Below are 25,376 nucleotides of genomic sequence, written 5' to 3' on the forward strand. Positions count from 1 at the left end.
TTCAGTCCTTCCTCTCTACTCAAAACCAGGGGCTCACAATCAGTTCTGAGGGCAATGCTGCAAATTCTGAGCTTCGTTGAAACTCCATGCCTAAGGCTGGTTTTCTCAACGCTTCTCTGCCAATTGCTGGAATGATGCCGGTGTAACTTCAGAGTATAGATGATGATCCAACATTTGTTCCAATGTGCACCACAATCTACTGTTACATTAGTTGCACCCTGTTTCCTCAGTGGCTGCCACAATAGCCTCTTCGTCATGTTGAGTGGGGCCCCTAGGCATGTACACAGAGTGCATCTTGTGTTCCTTCCTGCCATATCCCTAGGGGATTACCATTATTCACTGTATGTTTGAACTGCTGATGATTAATAGATCCCTACCTCTTTGCGTTTGCCTCCTCTTGGTGTGGGACAAGCAGGTTTCCCCAAAACACATGAAGTGAATCCCACTGGCTCAGTTTCAGTGAAGGACGGCACCTTGAGCTTGTTAGTTAGGGGGATAGGTATAACACCCTGAGTCCTCCGTGGTCCCTGTCCTCCCCATACAGGATGCCTAGTTCTTACCATTGACATGCCACTCGCAGCCAAGAGGACGAGTAATGACAGATCCTGTACCTCCTGCAGAGGTGGTGGGATGCACAGGAGAGGATAGTAGTACTTGAGGTATCTTTGGTACCACAGGTACGCAACTCTCAGGAGCTCTGCCGACACACAGATTCACAGCAGCTGCCAATCTTTTGACAGTAGTCGGGGAATTTTCTAGCTGCTTATGAATGTCAACTAACTCATCTTGTGTTTGAGTACAGTATTCACAATGGTGCTGCATTGTGGCTGATGCAGTGTTTTACAATGAATAACTTTAAACTAGGCCTGCCCACTATCTTTTCATCTGTTGAGCTAAAAGATTATTACTTCCATACAAGAATTGAAGCAAATACAAAATGAGATTTCTATTAAGGCAACAGAATAAAACTGCCAATTCCCTAAAATTTTTAAGGTTTATTATAGACACTAACAACCTTAAAAATATAGTTAATGTACAATAAATGTAGATAACATGTACTACTCTTCAAAGTGAAAAGTAAATGTGACACAGTATGTTAGTTATAATATCTGCTACAGTAACTAAATCACAAATGCTGATTCAATACTGCAAATTAGTTTATGCACAGGACAACAACAACTTCCAAAAATTCTTAAAAATGTATCTTTCTTTGCTTTGATAAACACCGAAATTCAAGGTGATCTATTCTTTGGCATTAACAGAATCACTGACGTTGATTTACCATGAAATAAGTTATCCACAATTCTTGTAACTTATGAAAATTTTCAAAAATATAGTTTTGTAAGCATCCAAAAATTCTCAGTTTCCCACATATAGTGAAATTAGAGCAGATTCTATGGGTTGCAGCCAGGTCATGTTGACTTCTTGCCACAATATTTCAGTTGGCAACTGTCCAGACATCTTCAGGTGAGTGTCCGCCACTGGAGTCTGCTAGTTCGTGGTGTCGGCCTTATAGCAAAAATTGGCACGGAAACTTATGCACATTGGCGGCTGTTACAGGAGCACCCTCTATCGAAGTCCGCGCCCTCTGTAGATACTGTTCCACCGGTGGTGTGCACCCGTATGCATAAAGGTGAAACTACATGTACGCCCTCTGTTGGAATGTGCGCTCGTGTCACTAAAAACAAACATCAGATGTTGCCTGATGTCTCATTATGAATAAAATGTTTTCTCTCAGAAGATATTAAGGAGATCACCGGGTCCCAAGTCTTATCCAGTTGAAAGCTGCCATCCCGATTAATAAGATTTTGTACTATATGAACTTCCACAGATTCTTTAATTACTGAATCCCAAAAGGATTTAGCTAGTGCCAAGATTTTTGTGGCAGAATAATCTGTAGTGTCCTGCAGTAATACAGTACTAGCTACTTACTGGGCTGCGAAAGGCAAGTATGGTGCTCATGTTCAATGCACCTTTTGTGTACTGTGCGTATTGCGATGCCACTACCCGAATTTACTGTATTATTATTAGACCATGCGGCATCAGACTTCCGGAAAGCGGCTCCCGCGTGTAATAGGTTTGAATAGACACCCATTGGTGATCCAACTACCACACAGAATTTTTGAATAAATAATGATAATGGCACGTAACAAATTTATTTTTACGTCTATATTTGATTGTTAGTAACACTGATAATCTCTTTGAAGTGACTGAACAGGGAGCACTTAATTCTATATGTTTGATATTGCCTAGCAGGAGGACCTCATCGGTTATTCAGATCACAATACGTCATTGGATGCAGCTACTGGTCCCGTCACAACTCGCCGTCGGCACAAGCAACTCGTCACAATTAACACAGCATTGCACCATGCAGTGCCATGTACCTCAGAGCGGGAAAATGTACTATTTTGCCGCTCACAGCCCATCTCCATCGAAATACCGCATCTTACAAGCCTTAGTGTCCATTTAGCTTGTAGCCATACGATAAACGAAGTCCATATCTATTTTCAGCTCACATGTAAATGGTCTGTTAGCAACGTTACTGTAGCACACACTGGCAGTCGCTTTTATGCCACTTAGCACTTGTTCTGCCTCAGAGCTACGCCAACTTACTTCTACCGCCAATATTACGCGCCAACCTATACACTGTTCTCATTCTTGGGGATTCCCCCCACACCTAAACATTATTTTACATTATGCCAAGTTCTCTATTTACAATTAAACATATCATAGCATTACAATATTCAATTACAGTCATTTTCATATATTAAAGTAATATTACATTTATATTTTTACTACACATAGCAATATTATTTAGTTTAATTCTTTTTTTATTTCACTGTCAGTGTGCAGCACAAGCCATACACTGTCTCCCATATAGCATTGATTAGTTTAGCTGCTACCAGGCGGAAGCACTTCCGCTTTGCCTTCGATTCTGGCCCACAGATGGCATAAGCGTCCACTTTCTCTACCGTTGCACCTTGACTATGCCTGGCATTTACTAGACAGCACATTGTCACATTACAGTATCTTCTGACCTATGTAAGCTTTGCCACACTGGCAAGGAATTTTGTAAACTCTGGCCTTCCACAGACCCAGATCGTCCTTTACCAAACTGAGAAGTCCACTAACCTTCGCCAGTGGCCGGAAGATTACTTTAACTTGATGTTTCTCTAGGATTCTGCCAACTTTAGATTAAAGGCTGCCGACGTATGGAAGGAATGCCCCAAACTTGTACAGCTCCTTAACTTCTTAATGTTGTGGGTGATCATGTTTCTTTCTCCTTAGCACTGTACTAATCTGATGTGGAGAGTAACCATTATATTTGAACACTGAATGTAGATGTTCTAGCTTGTTTGTAAGACTATCTTCATTAGAAACAACATGGCCTGGTGTGCCAACGTTCTAGGGACGCCGGTCGTTTTTGAAGTGTGATGGCAGCTCAATGCTAGCAGGTAAAGGTCCATATGTTCAGGTGTACGATATACAGAATGCTGTAATGACTCATCCACTCTCTTAGTAACCAAGATGTCCAAAAATGGTAAGCAACCATCCTTCTCTATTTCCATCAGAAACTGGATTTTCTTGTGGATTGCATTCAGATGTTGCAAGAAACATGACAGTTCTTCCTCACCATGGGGCCACACTACAAAAATGTCATATACATGTTGCCAAAAGACTCTTGGTTTACGTTGTGCCTAATCAAGAGTGCTCTCCTCAAAGTCTTCCATAAAAGAGTGTGCTTCCAGAGGGGAGAGAGGACTGCCCGTGGCAAAACCGTCAGTCTGCTCTTGTTAAATAAAAAGTAGGTTGAGGAAAGGATATGATGAAAAAGTGCTGTTATATTGGCTGTGAACTTATTGCTGATGAGTAACAAAGAGTCCATAAGAGGAACCTTAGAGAAAAGTGAGATGTCGTTGAAGATCACTAGTAGGTTAGTTTCATTGCGTCGAAGCGACTTCAGTCTGTTGAAATGTCAGCAGAGTCGTGAAAATGATGCGCGCACTTCCCCACAAAAGGTCTTGGTAGAGAGGCAATGTGTATAGCCAAATCATACCTGGGAGCGTTGAAATTACTGTAACAGAACTTCTTTTTCATGAATCTTCGGAGGGCCATATAACCTGTGTGGCGCAGAACTATGAGGTTTTAATCTTTTGGCCACTTCTTGCGGAATAGAAGAAGAATTCTGCAGTGCTGATGTTTACCTTTCCATCTTCCTTGTGGGGTCTTTGTCAATCTTACAATACATTGTTTCACTTAGCAAGTTATAAATCTTCTTTTCATAAATCTCATGTAGCAACAGCTGGACAGTTGGCAGCCACAATATTGTGGCAAGAGTCACGCAATTCAGAAAGCTCATAGAATATTCAGTATGCCAGAGAAACTTCAAGAATCAAATTAGAGCATGATTGTTTTGAATGAGGATAGGCCCTATGTCCCCAAAAATTTTAAAAGCACGCAAGCAATTTTAAGCCTTCAACTGATGATAAAGCACAATACAAACGAGTATTGATACAGTCATTGAGAGATTATGCACATGTGATGCAAAAAACAATGCAGCTAACCATTTGCAGAAAACCAGTCAATAATGATTTTAAGAATGTTGTTTACTGTTTCTTCTGTTGCTGTATGTAAGCTAGGGTTGAAGACAATACTAGTATTATCTGCAAAAATAGACGGAAGTCTGTCTCCGTAAAATGAGGAACAATGGCAGGCCTAAGATTGAGCCTTGGGAAACCCCATACGTAACTTCTCCCCTGTCAGAAGAATATCCCCTAATTACATTGGCCAAGTTGCCAAATACAACATTCTGCATTCTTTTGATTGGATATGACATTATCCATTGGTTGGTTGTACCATCAATTCTATAAAACCTAGTTTTATTTAGTAGAATTATGTGTTTCACACAGTCAAGTGCCTTAGGTCACAGAAAATACTCACCAGTGCTATTCTCTTGTGGAATACTTGTAAAATTTGGGAAGTGAATGTGTGAGTGGAAATATAATTAGAGCAACACACTGAAATCAGAACTGTAATCTATAGAGGATATTGTTGCTTAGGTGGGATTCAATTCTGGAATACACCACTTTCTCAGAAGTTTTGAAAAATAATATCAGTAGTGAAACATTCAGTTGTTATTGAAATCTTTCCAATCACTATTTTTATGGAGGAATTTATCAATGGCATATTTCAATCTCTGTAGAAAAATAACCTTGGGTTAGTGATGCATTACATATTTCAGATTAGACATAGCTTATTATATGGGAACAAATCTTCAGTACTCATAAACACCATCATATCCAGATGAGTGTTTATTTTTGAGAGAATATATAATTTTCTTAAATTCTGAGGGAGAAATATTATCAAATTTTATGAGAGTTGCTTTTTCAACATACTGCTGTGATTTTTGTATTGAACTGTTTGTTCCTGTACTTGTTACTATATTTCAGAAGTGATAGTGAAACACATTTGCTACCTGTTTCTCGTAATTTACGGTTCTTCATTTAATTCAGTAGTGATGTTATCGTCTTCTTTGGCCAAATGTTGTCTCTCATTGCACTACAATCCATATAGCCTTAAGTCTGTTGTCGGAATTACTGATTTCTGACATTATGTGCTTGTTCCTTGATTTCTTAAAAAGTTTTCTTCGTAATTTTTAATAGTTTTTGTAGTTGCCAACAGATACATTTCCCGTTTCCTTCCACAAGGTAGTTTAATGCCTCTAGTGATCTATGGTTTTTTTGCATAGCTGTTTAATGTTCTTTCTGATTAGCTTACGTGGAAAGCATTTTCAAGTAATGCTGTTTATTTATCTTGGAACAGATTAAAATTTATGTCTGGATTTGGTTCATTATAAATTTCATCCATGTCATCTCTTGCAAACTATTCTTAAAAACATTTATTCTTGAGTCATTAATTATTCTCATTGGTTTCCACCCTAGAGTATTAAGACTGTAAGACACCATCTTATTTACACTATCTAAATGTACATCATGGTCAGAGAAAACTTTTGTTACATGGTACACAGTTATTTTCTTGCCTTTAGCTTATCAAAGAAAACATTATCAATTAGGGTAGATAGGGTCTCTTCTACACTTGAGGGACATTCTATCTGCAAAGTACAAAACAACAAGCCTAAATGTAAAAATAAAATTAAAAAAAAAAAATGTAAGTCAAGTTTCAGTGTTTCATGGCAATGTGAACACACTCAGTCAAGAAAAAATAGATGGATGAATGTTTTGTGGCGACAAACATTTTCATGTTTTCAAAGTCATTTTATGATTAGTTTCTGATGTGTACATTGTCTAGTGGTGCATTTTACAATTGATCAAAGTTTCCTTGCCATCAGGTTACTATTTGATGTTTCTGATGTGCACATTATCTAATGATGAATTTTACAATTGATCAACATGGCCTGGCAATCAAGTTACTATTTGATGTTTCACTGTCATATCTGATATTTCACACACAGCTGACCTGTGAGCTCTAGAATATGTTTTAGTACTTTTTCCCACCGAGCGAGGTTGCGCAGTGGTTAGACACTGGACTCGCATTCGGGAGGACGACGGTTCAATCCCGCGTCCGGCCATACATAGGATAATGTTAACATGAAACCAGTGAAATGTACCTGTACCAATTGCAAGAAGTCCATAAGAAACAAATTCATCAGTGAAACAGAAATTTATATTCTGGTGAATAAGCTATAATGACAAAATCAGCATCTGTAATCTGACATGATTACTTTTCCCAAATCCAATTTCTTGTAGCCTTTCTGGTAAATCATTTTGTGACCACAAAAATGGATAATATGAATCATTGGTGTGAAGTTACAGTTTGTGTGTGCTAAGCTTTCCGAGTTATTTGCCCCTCACACTGAGGTCCAGAAATTTCTCACTTTGTTTTGTTACATTACTGTGATTTTGTGGCATTTGGAATCAACATAACTATTTTGGAAACACTTTTCAAATGTAGCCGCTTTGCAGCTGATGTTGGCAATTGTGGAATGTCGCGTTGTTGTTAAAAGTTATAAGTGATACTTACAGTGAAAAATTCTTGTTGTTTTTTTAGTACACTTGTATCTTTACTTTTTGTGTATCCTTTCTTTGAAAGTTGGATATTTCATTGAAGACTGATCTAGGTAGCTCAATAACTGACACAGTAGCTCTTCAGTTGGCAGGAGAGGGTTCAGATAACCTGTCAGACCATTCAGATTAATTTTTATTAGCCATACAATGATGGAGCTTCAGCAGTTGTCAGTTTTATTTTCAGACACACTCATAAACAACTTTTGTAGCTGTTCCTGGTTTTGAAAAGTACGTAATCTTCAGGTAACCAATCCAACAGAGAGAAAGATCATCATTACTGTATGTGAAAATATTAAGGAAATAAAAACCTAAAAGATAAACATGATAAAATAGTAATGAAGAACTATGTTACTCACATTATATTCAGCTTCAACAGCTCTTGATCTAAATGGAAAAGTTGTCTTTAGTTTCAGTAAGTGGATCAAGAGCCACAGTACATGAATACCATGTGTTATTCTTTTTACGTTTTTAACACACTGACTTCAGTAATTCAATTTATGTGCTCTGGACATGCCTTTTCTCCACAATGAAATGTTTATTTTGCATTTATTATTTTCAGTACCTCAACCACTGATAGAACTGCATGTAAAACTCCTACGTAAAGCAAGGAAATCAGTATCAGGGGAACGATGGGAGCGTGCACTTATAAAATTCTGTCACACATACTCATCAAATCAAGATGGCTGGGAAATTGAACGTTTTGGCTACAAGAAAGCTCGACTTGGTGTGAAGTTGCGAGTGCTGAAGGTTTGTGTTTATGCCTTGAAAATTGTCAGAGTTATAACCTGTTTCTGCAGATGTGTTTATAATTGAAATATTGTGGTCTTCATTGATGAGTGACTTTAATAATATGTGTGTGGTGTTTGATGTGCAGTTTTCAGAAGTGTTTTTTGTCTTGATAGGTAAACAGTTTCTCAAATTGGCTTTTATTTATCAAGGAAGATATGAATATTGTGTGTTCCAATATATTTAAAATCATAGTCGATATTTCACTCTGATTTTAAAAATGAGATGTCTTCATTACTGGACACAAATGACATGGCATTTGTGCAGGTCATAGAAAAACAAATTGTCTCTGAACTTTTATTGTCTGTCTGCACCATTTATTTGCGGAGGAGGTCATTAGGGATCTTTATTGAAACATAATTTTTCCCTTTGCAGGCTAAAGAGAAATTTTATTAAACATTTTTGGAACAGTGATTAAAATTTTTTAAAATTTTTTGTTTTTATAATTCAGTCTTAATCACACCACGTATGTTACAAGAACATAGGTGACCGGTTGTGGTCATATCACATGACCATCATCAGACCTGTAATTTAATTTAGAAAGTGATAGAAACCTTACTTGATTTACAATAAAATAAGACAAAATGCTAATAAGGATAAAATACAATAAGACGTGTTATACCCATGGCATCCTTCGAAGATGGTAGGTGGAGCACTCTTCTCAGCTGCTGTGATGTCAACTGGTGCCAGCAAGTGATGAGCATATGCTTAAGTACGAAGATGTTCCGCCTACGTCTTCTCCCTCCATGTCACATCAGCCAATCAGTATAAAAATGGGTTCACATAATCGTCAAAACATAAAAAAACAAAGTACAATAATAACATAAAAAATAGTTACGTATAATATCTCTTTGCAACCATGGAATGGGTTCACATAATCGTCAAAACATAAAAAAAACAAAGTACATTAATAACATAAAAATAGTTATGTATAATATCTCTTTACAACCATGGAATTGTATAAAATATCAAGTAAAAGCTTTAAAATAACTGTACAGACAATGTATATTCAGTGTGCCCTCTATGGGCTAAGGTGGTAGTACCACAATGGTTTCAAAGTTAACAATGTTGTGGAGGTCTTTGGCATTGCGGCATAATATCGATATGTGATTTGTGACTCAACTGCAAGTATACATCTATGCTAGATTCAGTCTGTCTGTCTTTTATTAAAATGTCATAAAACTGATTTATTAAAAATGGAGTCACATTTCGGTATATTTCTAGTTGGAAGTTTAAAATTGTGATTCAAATATTTATGTACTGCCCTACGGTACATTTCTGCCATGGATACAACTGGGTTCTATGATTTTCTGAACAAGAGTACATATGTGTTTATAGAATTTCGTCAAAGAAATCATAAAAATGTTTTTCACAAAAATCTAACTGTTCATTGAGATACACTGACAGTTCATCTCTATAATGGGCGTATATCTCGATCTCCCTCAAAATATTTAATAATAAGTCTTTATTAGCATAATGAAGGACTTGCAAATTCTGTTGTACCTCCACAACATCGTTGACTTTGAAACCATTGTGGTAGTACCACCTTAGCCCATAGAGGGCACACTGACTATACATCGTCTGTACAGTTATTTTAAAGCTTTTAATTGATATTTTATAGAATTCCATGGCTGCAAAGAGAGATTATACATAACTATTTTTATGTTATTATTGTACTTTGTTTTTTTATGTTTTGACGATTATGTGAACCCATTTTTATACTGATTGGTTGATGTGAGGTGGAGGGAGAAGACGTAGGCGGAACATCTTCGTACTTAAGCATATGCTCATCACTTGCTGGCACCAGTTGACATCACAGCAGCTGAGAAGAGTGCTCCACCTACCAACTTCGAAGGATGCCATGGGTATAACACGTCTTATTGTATTTTATCCTTATAAGTATTTTGTCTTATTTTATTGTAAATCTAGTAAGGTTTCTATTACTTTCTAAATTAAATTACAGGTCTGATGATGGTCATGTGATATGACCGAAACCAGTCACCCATGTTCTTGCAACATACATGGTGTGATTAAGACTGAATTTTAAAAACAAAAATTTTAAAGAGACATTGTTGTGAACAGTACATGTAATTTTTGTTCATTTTATGTTAATGATGCTGTTAATGACAAACTTGGTAGAATATTAAATAGATTAACAGACTATTATTTATAGAGTTGCCTCGAAGAGATTTGATCATTTATAAGACGTATAATCCACATGTTTTTGTGTGATAAAGGCTCCAGGAATTCTCGTAACATTAAATTTAGAGATCTGCACTTTTCGGACAGTTAACATGCAAACTTATACCAGTTACATAATGAGATAGAATGAGAATGAAGGGTGTTTTATCTAGAATTGCAGAAATACTGTATGTGGGAGAGTAAAAGAGACAGTAACACTATGTTTGACAGTTTGAAGCAAAGAATGGAAGAAAAAGAGTAAAATTTCTTCTGGAAATTATACACCCATGAAAAACATTGTGCTTTAACCCAAAAAGAGAGAGAAATGTAGCTGCAATAAGCAGATGTAGTGAACACTCCATCTTAATGCAGAAAAGTGCTATTTTCCTATTGCATTTTGTGTTTTAGTTCTTCATGAGTTCTCTTCTTCCATCTGGTTTGCTGTAGTATTAGGTCCTCTGCGTGCTTATCATAATCTTCTGTTGTTTCCATTATCTGTGTTCTGAAATTGTAAATGAAAGTTAGACTAAGAATGTTTCATTATAATTAGCTGTCATTTATATTTTTGTTGAGAAAAAGTTTACCTTTATTGGTGGTAATTTAATGCATGCAAAATTAATATTTTCAGTCATGTAATACTTTTAATAGTTTCTTTTAGAATTCATTGTTTTTGATCACTTTGTCACTAATTCCCCTTTTGTACAAATTGTGGGGATAAAAGTAACTGCCGGTTAGAGGAAAATATTATTTGAGAATGAGTTAATGATTGCCTCCATTTGCTTATTACATTTAAAAAGATAGTAGTTTCTTAATTTGTTATTGCCCTTTTTCTCACAGACCCTGCTGGAACAACAGTTTGATTTGAATGCAAAGTTCAAAGCAGAGATCAACCGTTTGAGTGCTATGGAGCTACGCAGCAGTCCTCTTGGCCGTGACAAGCTGGGACAGACATATTGGTGCCAGCTGGACGAAGCATGCAATTTACGTGTATACCGGGAGGACCTAGATGATGAGACATGGGAAGTGGTTGCAAGGTATAATTAACAGCTTGATAACTTATCTTCTACACGTCTGACTTCTTTGCTGTGCTATAAGGCAGGGATGTAATTTTTTTATTACTGATTTAGTATTTTTAGTCATCTTTAGATTAGAATGTTTGTTTTGCAGAATATTGCATCTTAGTAATTGATGTGGTATGATTTCATTGCACTCACACATAATCAATTGAAGTTTTTTGAGATTATATTTGTTTGAGCACCATGAACTAATCACATGTATATTAAATGAAAATAGTTACCACCACAGACACAATATCTGAGAAGCTGTTAGATGAGACTCCTGTAATGCGTAAGTCCATCTACATCTACATACATACTCTAGAAACCAATGTGAAGTGCATGGCAGGGGGTACTTGTTAATGTTGTACCACATGTTAGGGTTTCTTCCTGTTCCGGCTGCGTATGGAATGTGGGAAGAATGACAGCTTTAACACACTTATGCGTGCTATAATTAGTCAGTCTTGACTTTGCCATCTCTACTGGACTAACACATTAGGGGGCTGAAATATGTTTTTAGATTCTTCACTTAAGGGGGGTAAGACGTGAAACTGGCCGACTTGGAGCAGGAGAGGCACCACAAGACATTTGAATTTACCCTGTCTATACTTTCACAAATAAATTCATAAAACTTGGTAGCGTGACCAGGAAGGATTCAGGATTCACACATATAGCAGAGGAAGTTCAAAAACCTAACAAAACAATTTTTTTTTTACATGTGAAATTTCATCATTTTTTTCACTATTGGCTGCATTTGTTGCTGTAGCTACACTTTTCTTCATAAGTAAGAGAGATTCTTTGATGAATTTTGCACAGCATACAAACCATACTTGCAGGTGTATGAAACTCTAGAATTTCCCAAATCTGTTGAAAACTGTGGTAAAAATTGAGATAATTAACTATAAAATTCGAGTTTTCTCTAAACACAAAGTTTAAAATGTAACAGCCCATTCATTTTTCTGTAGATTAAATAAATTCTAGAGTTTCATACACCTGTAAGTATGGTTTGTAAGCTGTGCAAAATTCATCGAAGAATCTCTCTTACTTATGAAGGAAAGTGTACCTATAGCAACAAATGCAGCCAACAGTAAGTGAAAAAAATCATGAAATTTCACATTTAAAAAATATTATTTTTTTCGTGTTTTTAAACTTCCACGGCTATGAGTGTGAATCCTGAATCCTTCCTGGTCATGCTGACAAAGTTTTATGAATTTATTTGTAAAAGTATAGACAGTGCAAATTAAAATGTCCTGTGGTGCCTCTCCTTCTCGAAGTCAGCCCCTATGACATCCTAACCCCTTAATACTGGTTCTTGAACCTTTGCATGTTGGATTTCACGGGATAATTGATACCTATGTTCAAGCGTCTGCCAAATCAGAGTTTCAGCATTTCTGTGACTCACTCGTGCAAGTCAAACAAATCTCAATATCTTCTGTTAGCCCTATTTGGTATGAGTCCCATACACTTGAATGATATTCTACAGAAGTTCAATTGAGTGTTCAGTAAACAAGACTATTTTCTCAGTATTCTGTCAATGAACCGAAGTCTGCTACCAGCTTTACCTATGACTGAGCCTATTATTCCATTTCATATCCATTCAGATTGTTGCATCCAGATATTTGTATGTTTTGACTTATTCCATTTGGGACTCATTGATGTTGTAGTCATAGGTTACTACTTTTCTGCGTTTCATGCTGTACACAATTTTAGATTTCTGGAGGTTGAAAACAAGTATGCCAATCTTCACACCACTTTCAAATATTATTTACATCTGACTGCATATTTGAAAAGGTATTTCAGATAGTACTTCATAATAGGCAGTGGCACCACCTGCAAAAAGTCTAAAGTTTACTCTAAATATTGTCTGCCAGGTTATTCATATGTAATACAAGCAGCAAGGTCCCCTATGCATCTGCCTGAAGTAGCTTTCATATCTCTTGATGACCCTCCAGGTGAGATAACATGTTGCATCCTCAGTCCAATCACAAATTTTGTTTGATACCTATATAATTGTGTTTTTGGTAATAAAAGTTGGTGTGATACCAAGTCAGATGTTTTTCACAAATCAAGAAATACTGCATCCACCTGATTTCCATGATCTGTTGCTTTCAGAATGTCGTGAGGAAAGAACAAGTTTGGTTTAGTGTGATCAACATTTTTCTGGATCTGTGGTACTTGGAATGTGTGAGGTTATTCTATTCAAGATACACCATTACGTCTGAGCTCAAAGTATGTTCTAGAATTCTACAATGAATGGACACCAGTGATTTGGATGTCAGTTTTGTAGATCACTTCTCCCACCTATATTGTAGATTGGTGTGATCTATGCTTCATTCCAACTATTTGGCACAGTTTTCTGTCCATCATGTATGTTGTGGAGTGCTCCCATAATAGGGACATATTTTGACCAAAGTATCCATCCATGACTACCTGTACCACCCGACACCAGGGAGACATCATTAAGGAGCTTAAACATATGTACAGAAGACACCAAATTATTTGCTTTGAGAGGGGGGGGGGAGGCTGCAGATAAATGTCATGGCATACTTCTTAGCTTAGTAGAACACTTCTCTTGAACACTGAGCCAATTGGAACAGTGGTTGAGACACTGAATTTGTGTTTGGGAGGAACTGGCTTCAATATTTATATTTGCAATGGTTTTTCTAAATTGCATAAGTCAGATACCAGAATGGTTCCTTTGATAAGAATAGAAACAGTTTCTTTCCCCGTATTTCTCTGGTTTGTGCTTGTGCTCCATCTGTAATGTAGACAATATGTTAAATCCTAAGCTGCCTTTTTGCCTCCTCCATCAGCCAGAAACCGCCTTTTCACATCAAACACGCCACTTTTTAAAAATTTACTGTTGATAGGCTGGTGGGATATACTTTGACAAGTGGCGTAATTTACAGGTAAGAACTCATTTGATGAGTATATTGAGAAATGTGCAGGATAAGCCAAGGTTTCAAATTTCTGCTCTTAAAACTTAGATAGATATGCGTATGGGTTGGTATGTCATCTACTAAACAACATTTTAATTAAAAAACAGTTTGTGTTGTAAAGGGAAGAACAACATAGATTTGCGCAAAACATATTTTATAAGATTATGAAAATTAAAGCTGTGTCGTCTTTTCCTCTTTACCCCATTTTTATCTTTGCTTTTGAAATTTAGGACATAGGAAAAAGAAAAGAAAAGAAAAATATATTTACAAACCAAACTTGCACCCTGCCCACACACACACACACACACACACACACACACACACACACACACACACACACACACACCAGTTCAGTATCAGTTTGAAGAAAGTCAACATGTAATGAATATTGACAAGTAGTAGGTATGCCAAGGGGCATTCTGAAAACTATTTGTGTACTATTCTAATTGCAGTTGAAAATGTCTCATGGCTCGAGGCCTGTGGTTCCCGACCTAGGGTTAGTTCTCTAATATTTATTACATCACCATTGTCATCATCGGCTGTTTGATGTTCAGCAGTGGATAAAGGCTTCCTGAAGATGCACCCATGCTGTTTCATCATATTTCCCAGAGTGATCTTTCTCTGATTCATTATGTTGTTGCATTAGTTTTTTTATCTGTGGAATCCAATAAACAACATCTTTGCTCCATCTACTATCTCTTTGCCTGGCTACATATTCCACTTGCACCCATTTCATTTTCATTACAAAGATAATTATTTTTTCCACTCTAGTTTTTTCCCTGATCCATTTCTTTATTTTCTTCTCATATCTTATAATTCTTACCTGGAATTTCTAGATTTCTTGCTGAACACTGCTCACTTTTTTTAATTGTTTCGGCATTTAATGTCTGTCCCTCACGGCCATTATAATACATACAAATTATAAAATTCTAATTTCGGACACAATGGATACTTTGTTTTGAAAACTAATTTCCCAAATACACTCCAGCCCTTTTGCTCTTTCTGTTCATTACTTTTGCTGTTCATATAGTTGTTGTATGATCATAGTAGTTATCATCAGTAATAGATTCTATTAACAATTTTGAGACTATTTTCTTGGCCTCTGTGAGGTCAGTACATTGAAAGTAGACATAAGGTATAGCCAAACTACCAGCAACATTTTGGCAGAAGGTTGGTGACGAGTATCCATTATTAATGGGAAAAGGTATACAGGGCAACCATTCATCACAACTTGCAGGTGTTAGATTTCCGTGTACAATAGCAATATTAACAAAAGTGAGGAATCAAATGAACTTGGGGCATTGGATGACATCAAACAGAATATTAAAAAGAGGACTGTTGCCATTGATAGTTGTCTTATTGACTCATTAATTCTTTGTTTGACAAAAACCTAGAAAAACATGAAAGTTTTACATGTTTTAAAATTTACATTTTATCAACTCTTGTTACTTCAAAAGTAGTGGCATTAACTTTTATTTTTCAATCTAAAGTTAAATTAGGTGCTGAATTTTGTTGGGACTATTGACTAATATCTTATCTGGTTCAAGGGTAATTGTTTCAGAATGAGTGGGAACAATTTCTCTAGGCTTTAAACCATTCCATTACCAATGTTCCTTCAGTTCGCAATGTTTAACTCTTGTTCCCATCCAATGTAAAACTATATCCTCTTACTTAAAAAATTGTGGGTCATATTATAAATTGGAAGCATTAGTATTTTTGTTGTTTTATGAACATAGTTTTTTTTTTAATAATTTTGAGTTACCTATTGTAAAGATTGTTCTTCACATTCCCTCCACCCATGGCACTTATATGAAATAAATATGAGCTCCTCGTGCTCCCTCTCCTGCCCCATTTCCCCCCATATCCTGGGTACACTCATGGCCGTAGAATTATGTCTTTTTTTGTTAATCTTTTGTGTTTTTGTTTCCTTTGTGTACATTACATTTTTCTCCTTTTCTCTTAAAAAAACCTTTGGTCTGGTCCGTGCTACATTTTGGTGGCATTGTGTAATGTTCTTCCTTCTTTTAATTCTCTGTGCTGCAAAATTCAAAAACGTGGGATTTCATGTTCTTTTTAATTTAACAGAAGTACCAAATTGTTTACTACTTGTAAAGTTTTGTTATTTCGTCTATATTTTGTTATGTTGAAGATTGCATCAGAAAAATAATGAATTATTGCTTATAGTTAGTCTGTATGGGAACTGCTTGTACTCCTTTGGAGAACTAAGCGAATTGGGGCATCTGTTCTGAAAGGATGACTAGTGTTTTTTTCAAAGTATTATACTATTGTGATATGTATGATAGCTCAAGATAAGTACTGGTGTTGGTTCAATGTCAGTCCTAAAGCAAAGTACATTAACTAGTTTTCCTTTGTTGTTTTTTCATTGAATCCCTGCTCTTTTCTTTACAGTGACCGAGAAGGCTTAGTACAACTGATATCACAGCTGTCATCAAATGATCCATTTCGAAGTGGATCAGAAGTCGTAAATGAAGATAGCAACAGCCTTGGAGTGGACAAACCGGTAATTGATACTGGCCAGTCAAAATCCTCATGTTCAAAAGATGGTGATGGTGGTGATGCTGATGATAATGATGAAGAATTTCAAGAAATTCCTTCAAGTGACTTGGAGGAAGATGATTCTGATTATGACAGTGATAACAAACATCAGAAAGAAGACATCAAACTTGGCAGTGATAGCAAACATCAGAAAGAAGAAGATGTTAAACCTAATGTTGGTGACAAACATCAAAAAGGAGACTTTAAACCTAGCAGTGATATCAAACATCAGAAAGAAGATGTAAAATCTGACAGTGATACTGAACATCAAAAAGAAGACATTGAACCTGGTAGTGACATCAAAGATGAGAGAGAAGATAAAAAATGTGACAGTGATAGCAAACTTCATAAAGAAGACATTAAACCTGGTAGTGATAGCAAACACCAGAAAGAAGACATTAAAACTGAAACTGCAGGGCTTTCAGCTTGTGAAGCAATTCTTTCAGAGAAAAAGGGGGAAATCAAGGTAGAAGAAGGGACTGAACATGATGCTGAAGTAAAACAGGGTAGTGCGTCACCACCATCCTGCACAAATTTTGAAAAATGTGAAACATTAGAAGAGAAAATCCAAGTGTCTGAAGACATGAAAAGTAGTTGTGTAGAAAGATCATCTGATTCCCCTGATAACAAGAATTCAAGTATGGAAAAAGTGTTAGCAGATAGTAATGTAACTCTATCTAACAAAAATGTAGATTCAGATTATAAAACAACTGAAAATAGAGTGTGTGACAACAGTTCATCTGAGGAGGAACAAAAAACTGATGAGCAATCTTCATCTACAGAATCGAAGATTGTCGCTGACATATCTCACGATCCAAAACCTTCACCTAGTGCACATTCTCTCATTTCTTCAAAAGAAGAAACTATTTTGGGTGCACCTGCCAGTGATTCACCTAAGGAATTCAATAAAGATGTAAGTTGCACATCAGTAAAAAGAAGTATCACATCTACAGATGATGTAGTACCAGCTAAACGTTTATGTGAAACCAGTTTAGAGAAAGAAACTGAACCAGAAGTAGGTGAAGCTATAGAGGAAACTGTAATGGTAATAAGTGGTGAAGGATCAGGGAAAGAATGTGATACAGGTAACCCTGTGAAACACGGAGACAGTAGTGAAAATGATGTGGAAGTAACTGAAGCTATAGAAGAAACCATAATGTTAATATATGGCAAAGGAGCAGGGAAAGAATGTGATACAGGTAACCCTATGAAACACAGACAAAATAGTGAAAGTGATCTGGAAGTAAGTGAAGCTGTAGAAGAACCTATAATGGTAATAAGTGGTGAAGGATCAGGGAAGGAATGTGATACAGGTAATCCAGTGAAACCAGGAGATAGTAATGATAACGAACAAGGAAAAAATGCAGACACAACTGATTTGAGTAAAAAAGAGAATTTGTCATCTGAGGAGGCTGTGTCAGAGAATTCAAGCTGTGGTAATCTTGAAGTGAGTCATACACCAGATAAAGTGTCTGATGAAAATGTTTCTGTTATCAACTCCAAATCCAAAAGTCTGGAAGAATCAGTCAGCCAGAAAAAGTTGCACAGAGAAAAATGCGGTGCAAGCAGCTCTCAGCATTCACAATTAGCATTTCCATCAAGTTGTATTGCAGATATCTCAGTCGATTCAGAGGCTAACAAACCTATTTCATATCAAGAACGCCTTCCTGAGGTGAAAGTATCAACACACAATGCAAGTCAGAGTACAACTAGAAACAAAAGTTTATCTGGAACAACCAGTGAGACTGTGACTGACAGTTCAAATAGGACAACAGATATGAAACAACTGAATACGGCAGGATTTTTAAATACAACAGAACATAATCCACATATTGATAGCACACTAAAAGAAGAAAAACGTGGGCACAATATTAGTTCTGAAACTGATGGCCCTGAAATGGCGGAAAATGTTGGCAAACTTAATGTATCATCTGCAGTAACTTCCATTACTGATGAAGAAAAGCCAGTAGATACAAACTATGCATATTCCTCAGCATCATCAGTGGATCTTACAAAAAAATGTTTGCCAGAGGATGGTGAGAAAGTGAGCAAAACAAATTTTGCTCAACAACCATCGATTAAAAATGTACCAAAATTATGGAGCATAGACACAATATGTGCCGCAAAAGAAGAAGGTGACATTGATAAGTCTGAGTTAAGTGTACCAAGCAGTAAAGGCATTGATACCCAGGCTGTTACAAAAATTGTTGGGGAATTGCATGAGACCTCTACTCTAATTAATAACTCCCCTGCTGATAGTCTCCCCAAATGTGTTTCAAGGTGGGATGTTGGTAAACCAGAAAGTTCGTTATCGGGTGAATGTTGTAAAGAAAAAAAGAACTCAGATAAAGCAGCTGGTGCCAAAAACCCCAATTCTTATACAAATGAGAATGTTAAATCAGAAGTGAAAGAATCCAACAATCTACCTAGAAATACAGAAACTGAGATTGCTGGGGCCTATGTTTCTGAACCCTTGACATCACTGACTGCAAGTCAGGTAAACTCAGAAGGGAAAGCAGTTACTGAAACTTCAAGTTCCTCTGCGTCTAAGGATTTGACAGCCCAAGGCACTGAATGCAAAGATAAGGAACAGTCTGAATTTGGATCTGTCAAAGTTGGGAAAACTGAACCAGACTCTCATACAGCTTGTGATTCTATGCAACGCTCAGGCATGTTACGGGAATCACCTTCTGAAAGTTCTAGATACTCAGATAGAACAGATATGAAGTCCAGCGTATCTAACAATAAGGAAACTGGAAGTGGCAAAGCAAGTACTAACAGCAATGGAAGAGAAAGTGATGTGTCCCACGGTAGAAAAATAGAAATAAAAGCTTCACAACTTACTGTTGAGTCTTTGAAATCAGGTGTTTTGTCTGACATGAGAAGCAAATCACTTGAAGATAGTGTGGCAACTACACTTGAAAGTAGTGAAAGTAAAATAAAATCCTCACATAAGTCAGAGCTGATAAGTGGTAGGGATACAAGTGATAGTGAAGGTAGCAGAACAAATAGGTCACTAACCCATGCTGGTGCAGACACTTATGATCCACTGAATTTGGAGCTACCTTCAAATAACAGTTGTACGGCACAAATGCCAATACAGAAGGAAACAGGAAGAAATTCCAGCAAGGAAGAATTTGCCCAAAAAACAAATAAAGAATCAGATATTGTTAGTTCTCAGAATCCTAGCAAATTATCTACTTACAGAGTAGACATGCATGCTTCTGCTTCTGCCTTGTCTCAGAATAAATTCAAAACTGGGAATGAAATTGACTGTGGTGCTTCAGTTACCCATGTACAACATAAATTGTCTGAGGACAGAATTTTCAAAGAAAGTAAATACCTGCCAGATTCACTTGACATATCAGCTTCGACGATTGACTCAAATAAAAAGACTGACATAAATACAACAAAAGCCGATTTGGAGACTAGTGCTAGAGATCATTTGGGAAATATTTCAAATTTCTCTGTCTGCAACAGTTCTGTGACAATCGAAGCTATACCACTGACAAAAAATTCACAAAAAAATTGTCCTAAGAATTCAGATGATGAGTTTGTAAAACCTTTAAATCTTGAAAAGAATAGTATGCTTGATAAGATTAGAGGTCGATCAGTTTCTGACAACATAAGTATATTGCCAAGTACTTTAAAATCGAGAGATGCACATGCTGCTAAATCACAGCAATCTGTGTCTGCAATGGGGAAAAATAGAAGAAAATCTGTTGAAAGTATAACAATGGGTATAATGAGCAAACTGGCAGCTAGGGAACACCAGAAAACTGCTCAAATTAAGAGTATAGATGAGGTTATGGCAAATAATATTCCTGATCCTCATAAAACACCAGGAAAAGTCACTGCCATTTCTTCTGATGCACGAGTTTTAGATAGTAAAGATTATCAACCACTGAATTTGGACAAAATGTCAGAAAAACAAAGTGGTAGTAGAGCAAGTGATTTCAGCAAACCAGTCGAATTTCAGCCACCGTCCAGTATCCCAAAGAAACACTGCAATCTTGGGTTTCCTCCTGAAGCCATTCATCAGATGGGCCTCCCTCCATTACCAAGTGCTATGTTGGATCCGCTGAGGCAATTAACAAATTTAGCACTGCTCAGTCAAAACCCTGCAGATGCAGCATTCCTCAGCAATTCCTTGGCTAAGAGGTTTGATGACATAGCATCACGAAGAGACGTGGAATCACTTGGACTAGAATTGTTAAAGAAAAGTATGGATGGAAGAGGTATTGATCCAGCAATTGCTCTAGACTTACAAATGATGGGAAAATTTGCTGCTGATAGAAAAACAATGTTGGAATCTCAGATGAAAATCCCTGAAATGCATCTTCCTGGTATAGAAAAAACATTTAATGCCTTTCCAGCTGAGAAGTTGAATATGAAGGACTCTGCTGATATTAGCAATTTAATGAAGGCAACTGATGTAAGCAAACTAGCTGAATTGTCACTTCTAAAAAATTTTGTTTCTGAACCTTTAGCGGTGAAGGAACAAGCTTGGTTATGTGGCAGTGGAGTGCCACTACACAATAAAGCTGAAATGCAGGGGCATTTTAATCTTCCATATGGTGCTAATGCTGCCACTCACTTGTATGACGAGAAAATGAGATTGTTATCAGGTGCAAGTAATACATCAGTGAGAGAGAAAGGTGAGAGTAAAAGGTTAAATGAAGAAGTAAAGCACAGAGACAACAGGCATGTCAAGAGAACAGAAACTAGAAGGGAACTTGGAATTGAAAATATAAGAAATAAGAGTTTGGCTTATTATAGTACTGTGAAAGATTTATCTAACATTCATAGGGACCATGACACAAGCAAGGCTTATCCGTATGGAATGCCTGTCCCTTCGAGAGGTTCTGTAGTTCCACCACCAAAAAGCAAGGACAACCCATTAGAAAACCTCCCACAAGATCTAACAGTGTCGTCATCAAAACATGGAACAAATTTATCTCTCAAATCACCTGACATAACCATGAAAGCAACAGAATTATCCGCTCCACTAAAAAGTGAAGCAATTCCATTGGTGAAAGGTGCACCATATAAGAATATATCTATTGAAAGTTTGAGTGATGAAGCAGTGGCTAAAGATTACTCATCAGTGAGCAATGTAAATATCAAGAAACAGGGAGTATCTCAGAAATTTAATACAATTCCAGTTTCACAAAACTTAACACCACAGAACTTTGAAAAATGTACTGTACCACAAACTTTCCAGGCAAATGTGGCTGACAGGGTATCTGAAAATATGAAACCACTGGACATGAAGTTACCAACACCAACAGAGGCTCCAAAAGAAAAGATTCATTATGGTCTGAAGGTCAAGCCACTGGAGAAACTCTCAGAAGTAAAACTATCTGAAATTGTAGACATAGCCAAAGAAAAGGTACCAGATAGTAAGTGTTCAATAGATGAGGTTGTTATTTGTTCCAAATCAGAAACACAAAATTTAGACAGTTCAAAAAATACTCCTTCGGAGAAACTGGACACATTAACATACCCAGTGGTAAAGCCAGAAGCAGAAAAACCTTTTACTAATGGAATTAAAGTTGTACCACTTGAACGATTGAGTGAGGCTAGTTCAGTGGGTGATATCTGTGGTGCAACAGATAACACACCAGTTTCAGAGACTGTTTTACCAGACACCATAACTGAGCAGAAACTGAATGAAAATAAGTCAGTGGTTGAGCCTGTCAGCAGCAAGGTTCATACACAGCTTCCAGTGAACAAGGAAAGCTCAGGTGATGCAGTAACTGAAAAAAAGAATGATACTGCCTCCGAGGAAAAATGTCAGTCTGAAGTAGTGATTGCTAAAGACTGTGTGAAAAATTCTTCTGATGCAAGGTCGCCTTCTTCAAAATGTGTCCCTTCAGAAGAAGATGAAAAAAGAAAAAGCTGTGATCAAAGACCCATTGTGGGGAAAATACAAGTTAGATCTTTTGCCAAAGAATGTAAGCAGAAATTGCCAACTTCTGAGAAAAAAAATGCTTCTGAAGAAAGGGAACAAACATGTCAAGAAAAGGAGACAAATAAGTTGTCTGCAGCATCTGTAAAATTACCTAAGTGCAAGTCACCTGAAGTCAAAGAGTCCGAAGATACTACACATCAGACAGAGAAAAAAGGTGGTGCACAGAGCTGTAGACCTGAGACCTCTGAATCAGTGATTGAAGGAAAGGAATGTGAGCCTGTGACAAATATTGAAGATAACAGCAATGAACACAAAAAAGCACAGTCATCAAAAAACAGTTCTGAGGGTACTGCAATAAAGTTAAAACTTAGAAGTAGGAGAAAGGCACCTCTGGAACCTATTCGTAGTGACTCACCTGAGGAAGTGGAACTAGTTAATGATAAAGGGAAGACAAGTAAACCTGTTGTTAATGAAAAAATTAAAATTACTGCTGCTGAAAGTAGTGAAAGTACTTCAAATACAGGAAGGGCCCCCATTAAAAAATCAGCAGATGGTAAGTTGACTGATGCTGTTAGAGGTAAGCCAAAATCCACAGCAACAGATATGAAATGTGAGCTAATTACCTCAGAGACACGTGGTAGTGTTAAAGAGAAAATCCCTACAGTAGAAGTCATTCGCCTGAAGATAAAATCACCAAGGTCCATTAATGAAAATTTGTCTTTTGATTTCCACGAAACTGTTAGGCGTGATGTACCTGTTGATAACAAAAATAAACACACAGCTGAACCAGTCATAGCAGGCAAAAGAAGAAGAGGCAGGTCAGGAAGATTTGTAAAAAGTCCAAATGCTGAAAGTGTGAAGACTCCTGTCGGGAAACATGAACCTAGTGATGCTGATGCAGATACAGATCCCGAGCACATAGTGAGTAATGCGAAACGTACAAAACCTGCCCGAGGTGGAAGAAGAGCATTGGAAACACGCACAAGGTCCAGTAGAGAAACAGCTCTTAGAAAGCAGGAGACAGTAGAGGTGAGCAGCAGTGATGATGGCTGCAGGGATAACTTACAGTTACAGATGCGGCTTGGAGAAATTTCGACAGATGACTCTCAAGATCGATCCGCTGTTCAAGCTCGTGGTGCTGCTAGGAAAGGTGGGGCACGAAATAAAGTCAAAGCACGTGCTAGAGGTGGCAAAGCTACCAGAGGAAACCGTGGAGGACGTGGAAAAAGTTTTGGTTCTGTTTCCAGCTCAAGAACACCTGTTGATAGCCCACCGCCAAGCAGTGATACTCAATCAGATGCTGCAAAGACGAATAAACGTGGTCAGAGAAGTAAGTAACTTTATACAACTTGTAGTTAATAGCTGCATTTTCCGAGATTTTTATGTGTGGTATTTATTGCAGTGTATAGAGGAAATAAATAAGTTCGTTAAAAACAATAATGAGATATCCTGGGTACACTACAAATAATGGACGGAGTAAAGGTAACAAGTCACCATACAACTGAACCATTGAGCTGTAGTGCCAGGTTGTCCAAAAGCTGAAGTTTTCAGCCTTGTCTACGTACCTATCAATCACGCAACATGTCAGCTGTGCAGTGAGTTGTTACCCATTTGTTTATGTATATAGAGAATAAGACTGGTCGTATCACACTTTGTTGTGGCAGTCCTGATGGTACCCTTGCCTCTGATGCAACACTCACCTTTGAGTAAAACCGATTCCATACACTTGTATCTTCATTAATAGTTTGCAAAGGGGCACCATGTCAAATGCTTTTTCGAAATCTAGAAATATGGAATCTACCAGTTGCCCTTCATCTGTAGTTCATGGTATATCATGCGAGAAAAGGACTAGCTGAGTTTTGCAAGAGCAATGCTTTCTAAATCCATGCTGATTTGTGGATGGAAACTTATCTGCTTCAAGCAAATTTATTGTAGTCAGACTGAGAATATTTCTAAGAATTCCACATCAAACCAATGTTGAGGATATAGGTTTGTAATATTGTGGGTCTGTTCTTTTGCCATTCTTATATACAGAAGTCACTTGTGCTTTTTTCCAGTCACTTCACTCACAAATACTTCTCCCACAGTTTGGCTATTGGCACCTGCATGGCACCATCCTGTGCCATGGCACCATCCTGTGCCAACTTATTCATGGGCCAACTAGAGGAATCCTTCCTAAATGCTCAGAATCCCAAGCCACTCACCAGATTCAGGTTCATTGATGACATCTTTGTGATCTGGATTGAGGTTGTGGACACCCTATCCACATTCCTCTAGAACCTCATCTCCCCCATTTGCATCATGTTATCTTACTCTATCCAAAAGGCCACATTCCTTTGTGTTGACCTCCACCTCAAAGATGGATGCATCAGTACCTCCCTCCATATCAAACGTACTAACCATTAGCAATACCTCCACTTTGACAGGTTCCACCCATTCCATACCAAGAAGTCCCTTCCCTACAGCCTAGCCAGATGTGGCTGTAGCATCTGTAGTGACGAGTGCTCCATCTCGAAATATACTGAAGGTCTCACCGAGGCCTTCACACACCGTAATTACTTCCCAGCCTTCTACAACAACAGATCTCATGTGCCTTATCTCTCCAGTCACCCACCATCTTCCAAACTCTCACCATCCGGCCACAGTGGAGCATTCCTCTCGTGACTCAGTCCCACCCAAGACTGGATCAGCTGAATCACATTCCCTGCTATGGTTTCGACTGCATCTCGTCATGCCCTGAAATGAGGACTGTTTTACCCACTATCCTTCCACCTCTTCCACAGTGGAATTCCGCCATCCACCGAACCTACAAAATATCCTCGTCCATCCCTACACAACCCTCATTCCAACGCCTTGCCTC

The 25,376-nt window shown here is 37.5% G+C and overlaps 1 protein-coding gene across 1 annotated transcript in view; it reads left to right on the forward strand.

Moving 5' to 3' along the window:
* LOC126152217 (titin homolog) overlaps positions 1-25,376 on the forward strand; it is a 157,167-nt gene that overhangs the window by 18,864 nt on the left and 112,927 nt on the right. The window contains exons 2-4 of the mRNA XM_049915993.1: positions 7,645-7,832; positions 10,890-11,086; positions 16,456-23,846. Of these exons, the coding sequence (XP_049771950.1) occupies positions 7,645-7,832; positions 10,890-11,086; positions 16,456-23,846 (7,776 nt within the window). The remainder of the gene's footprint in view (positions 1-7,644; positions 7,833-10,889; positions 11,087-16,455; positions 23,847-25,376) is intronic.

This window comes from Schistocerca cancellata, chromosome 2 (genome assembly GCF_023864275.1).
Source record: "Schistocerca cancellata isolate TAMUIC-IGC-003103 chromosome 2, iqSchCanc2.1, whole genome shotgun sequence".
In the NCBI taxonomy this organism is placed as follows: Eukaryota; Metazoa; Arthropoda; class Insecta; order Orthoptera; family Acrididae; genus Schistocerca; species Schistocerca cancellata.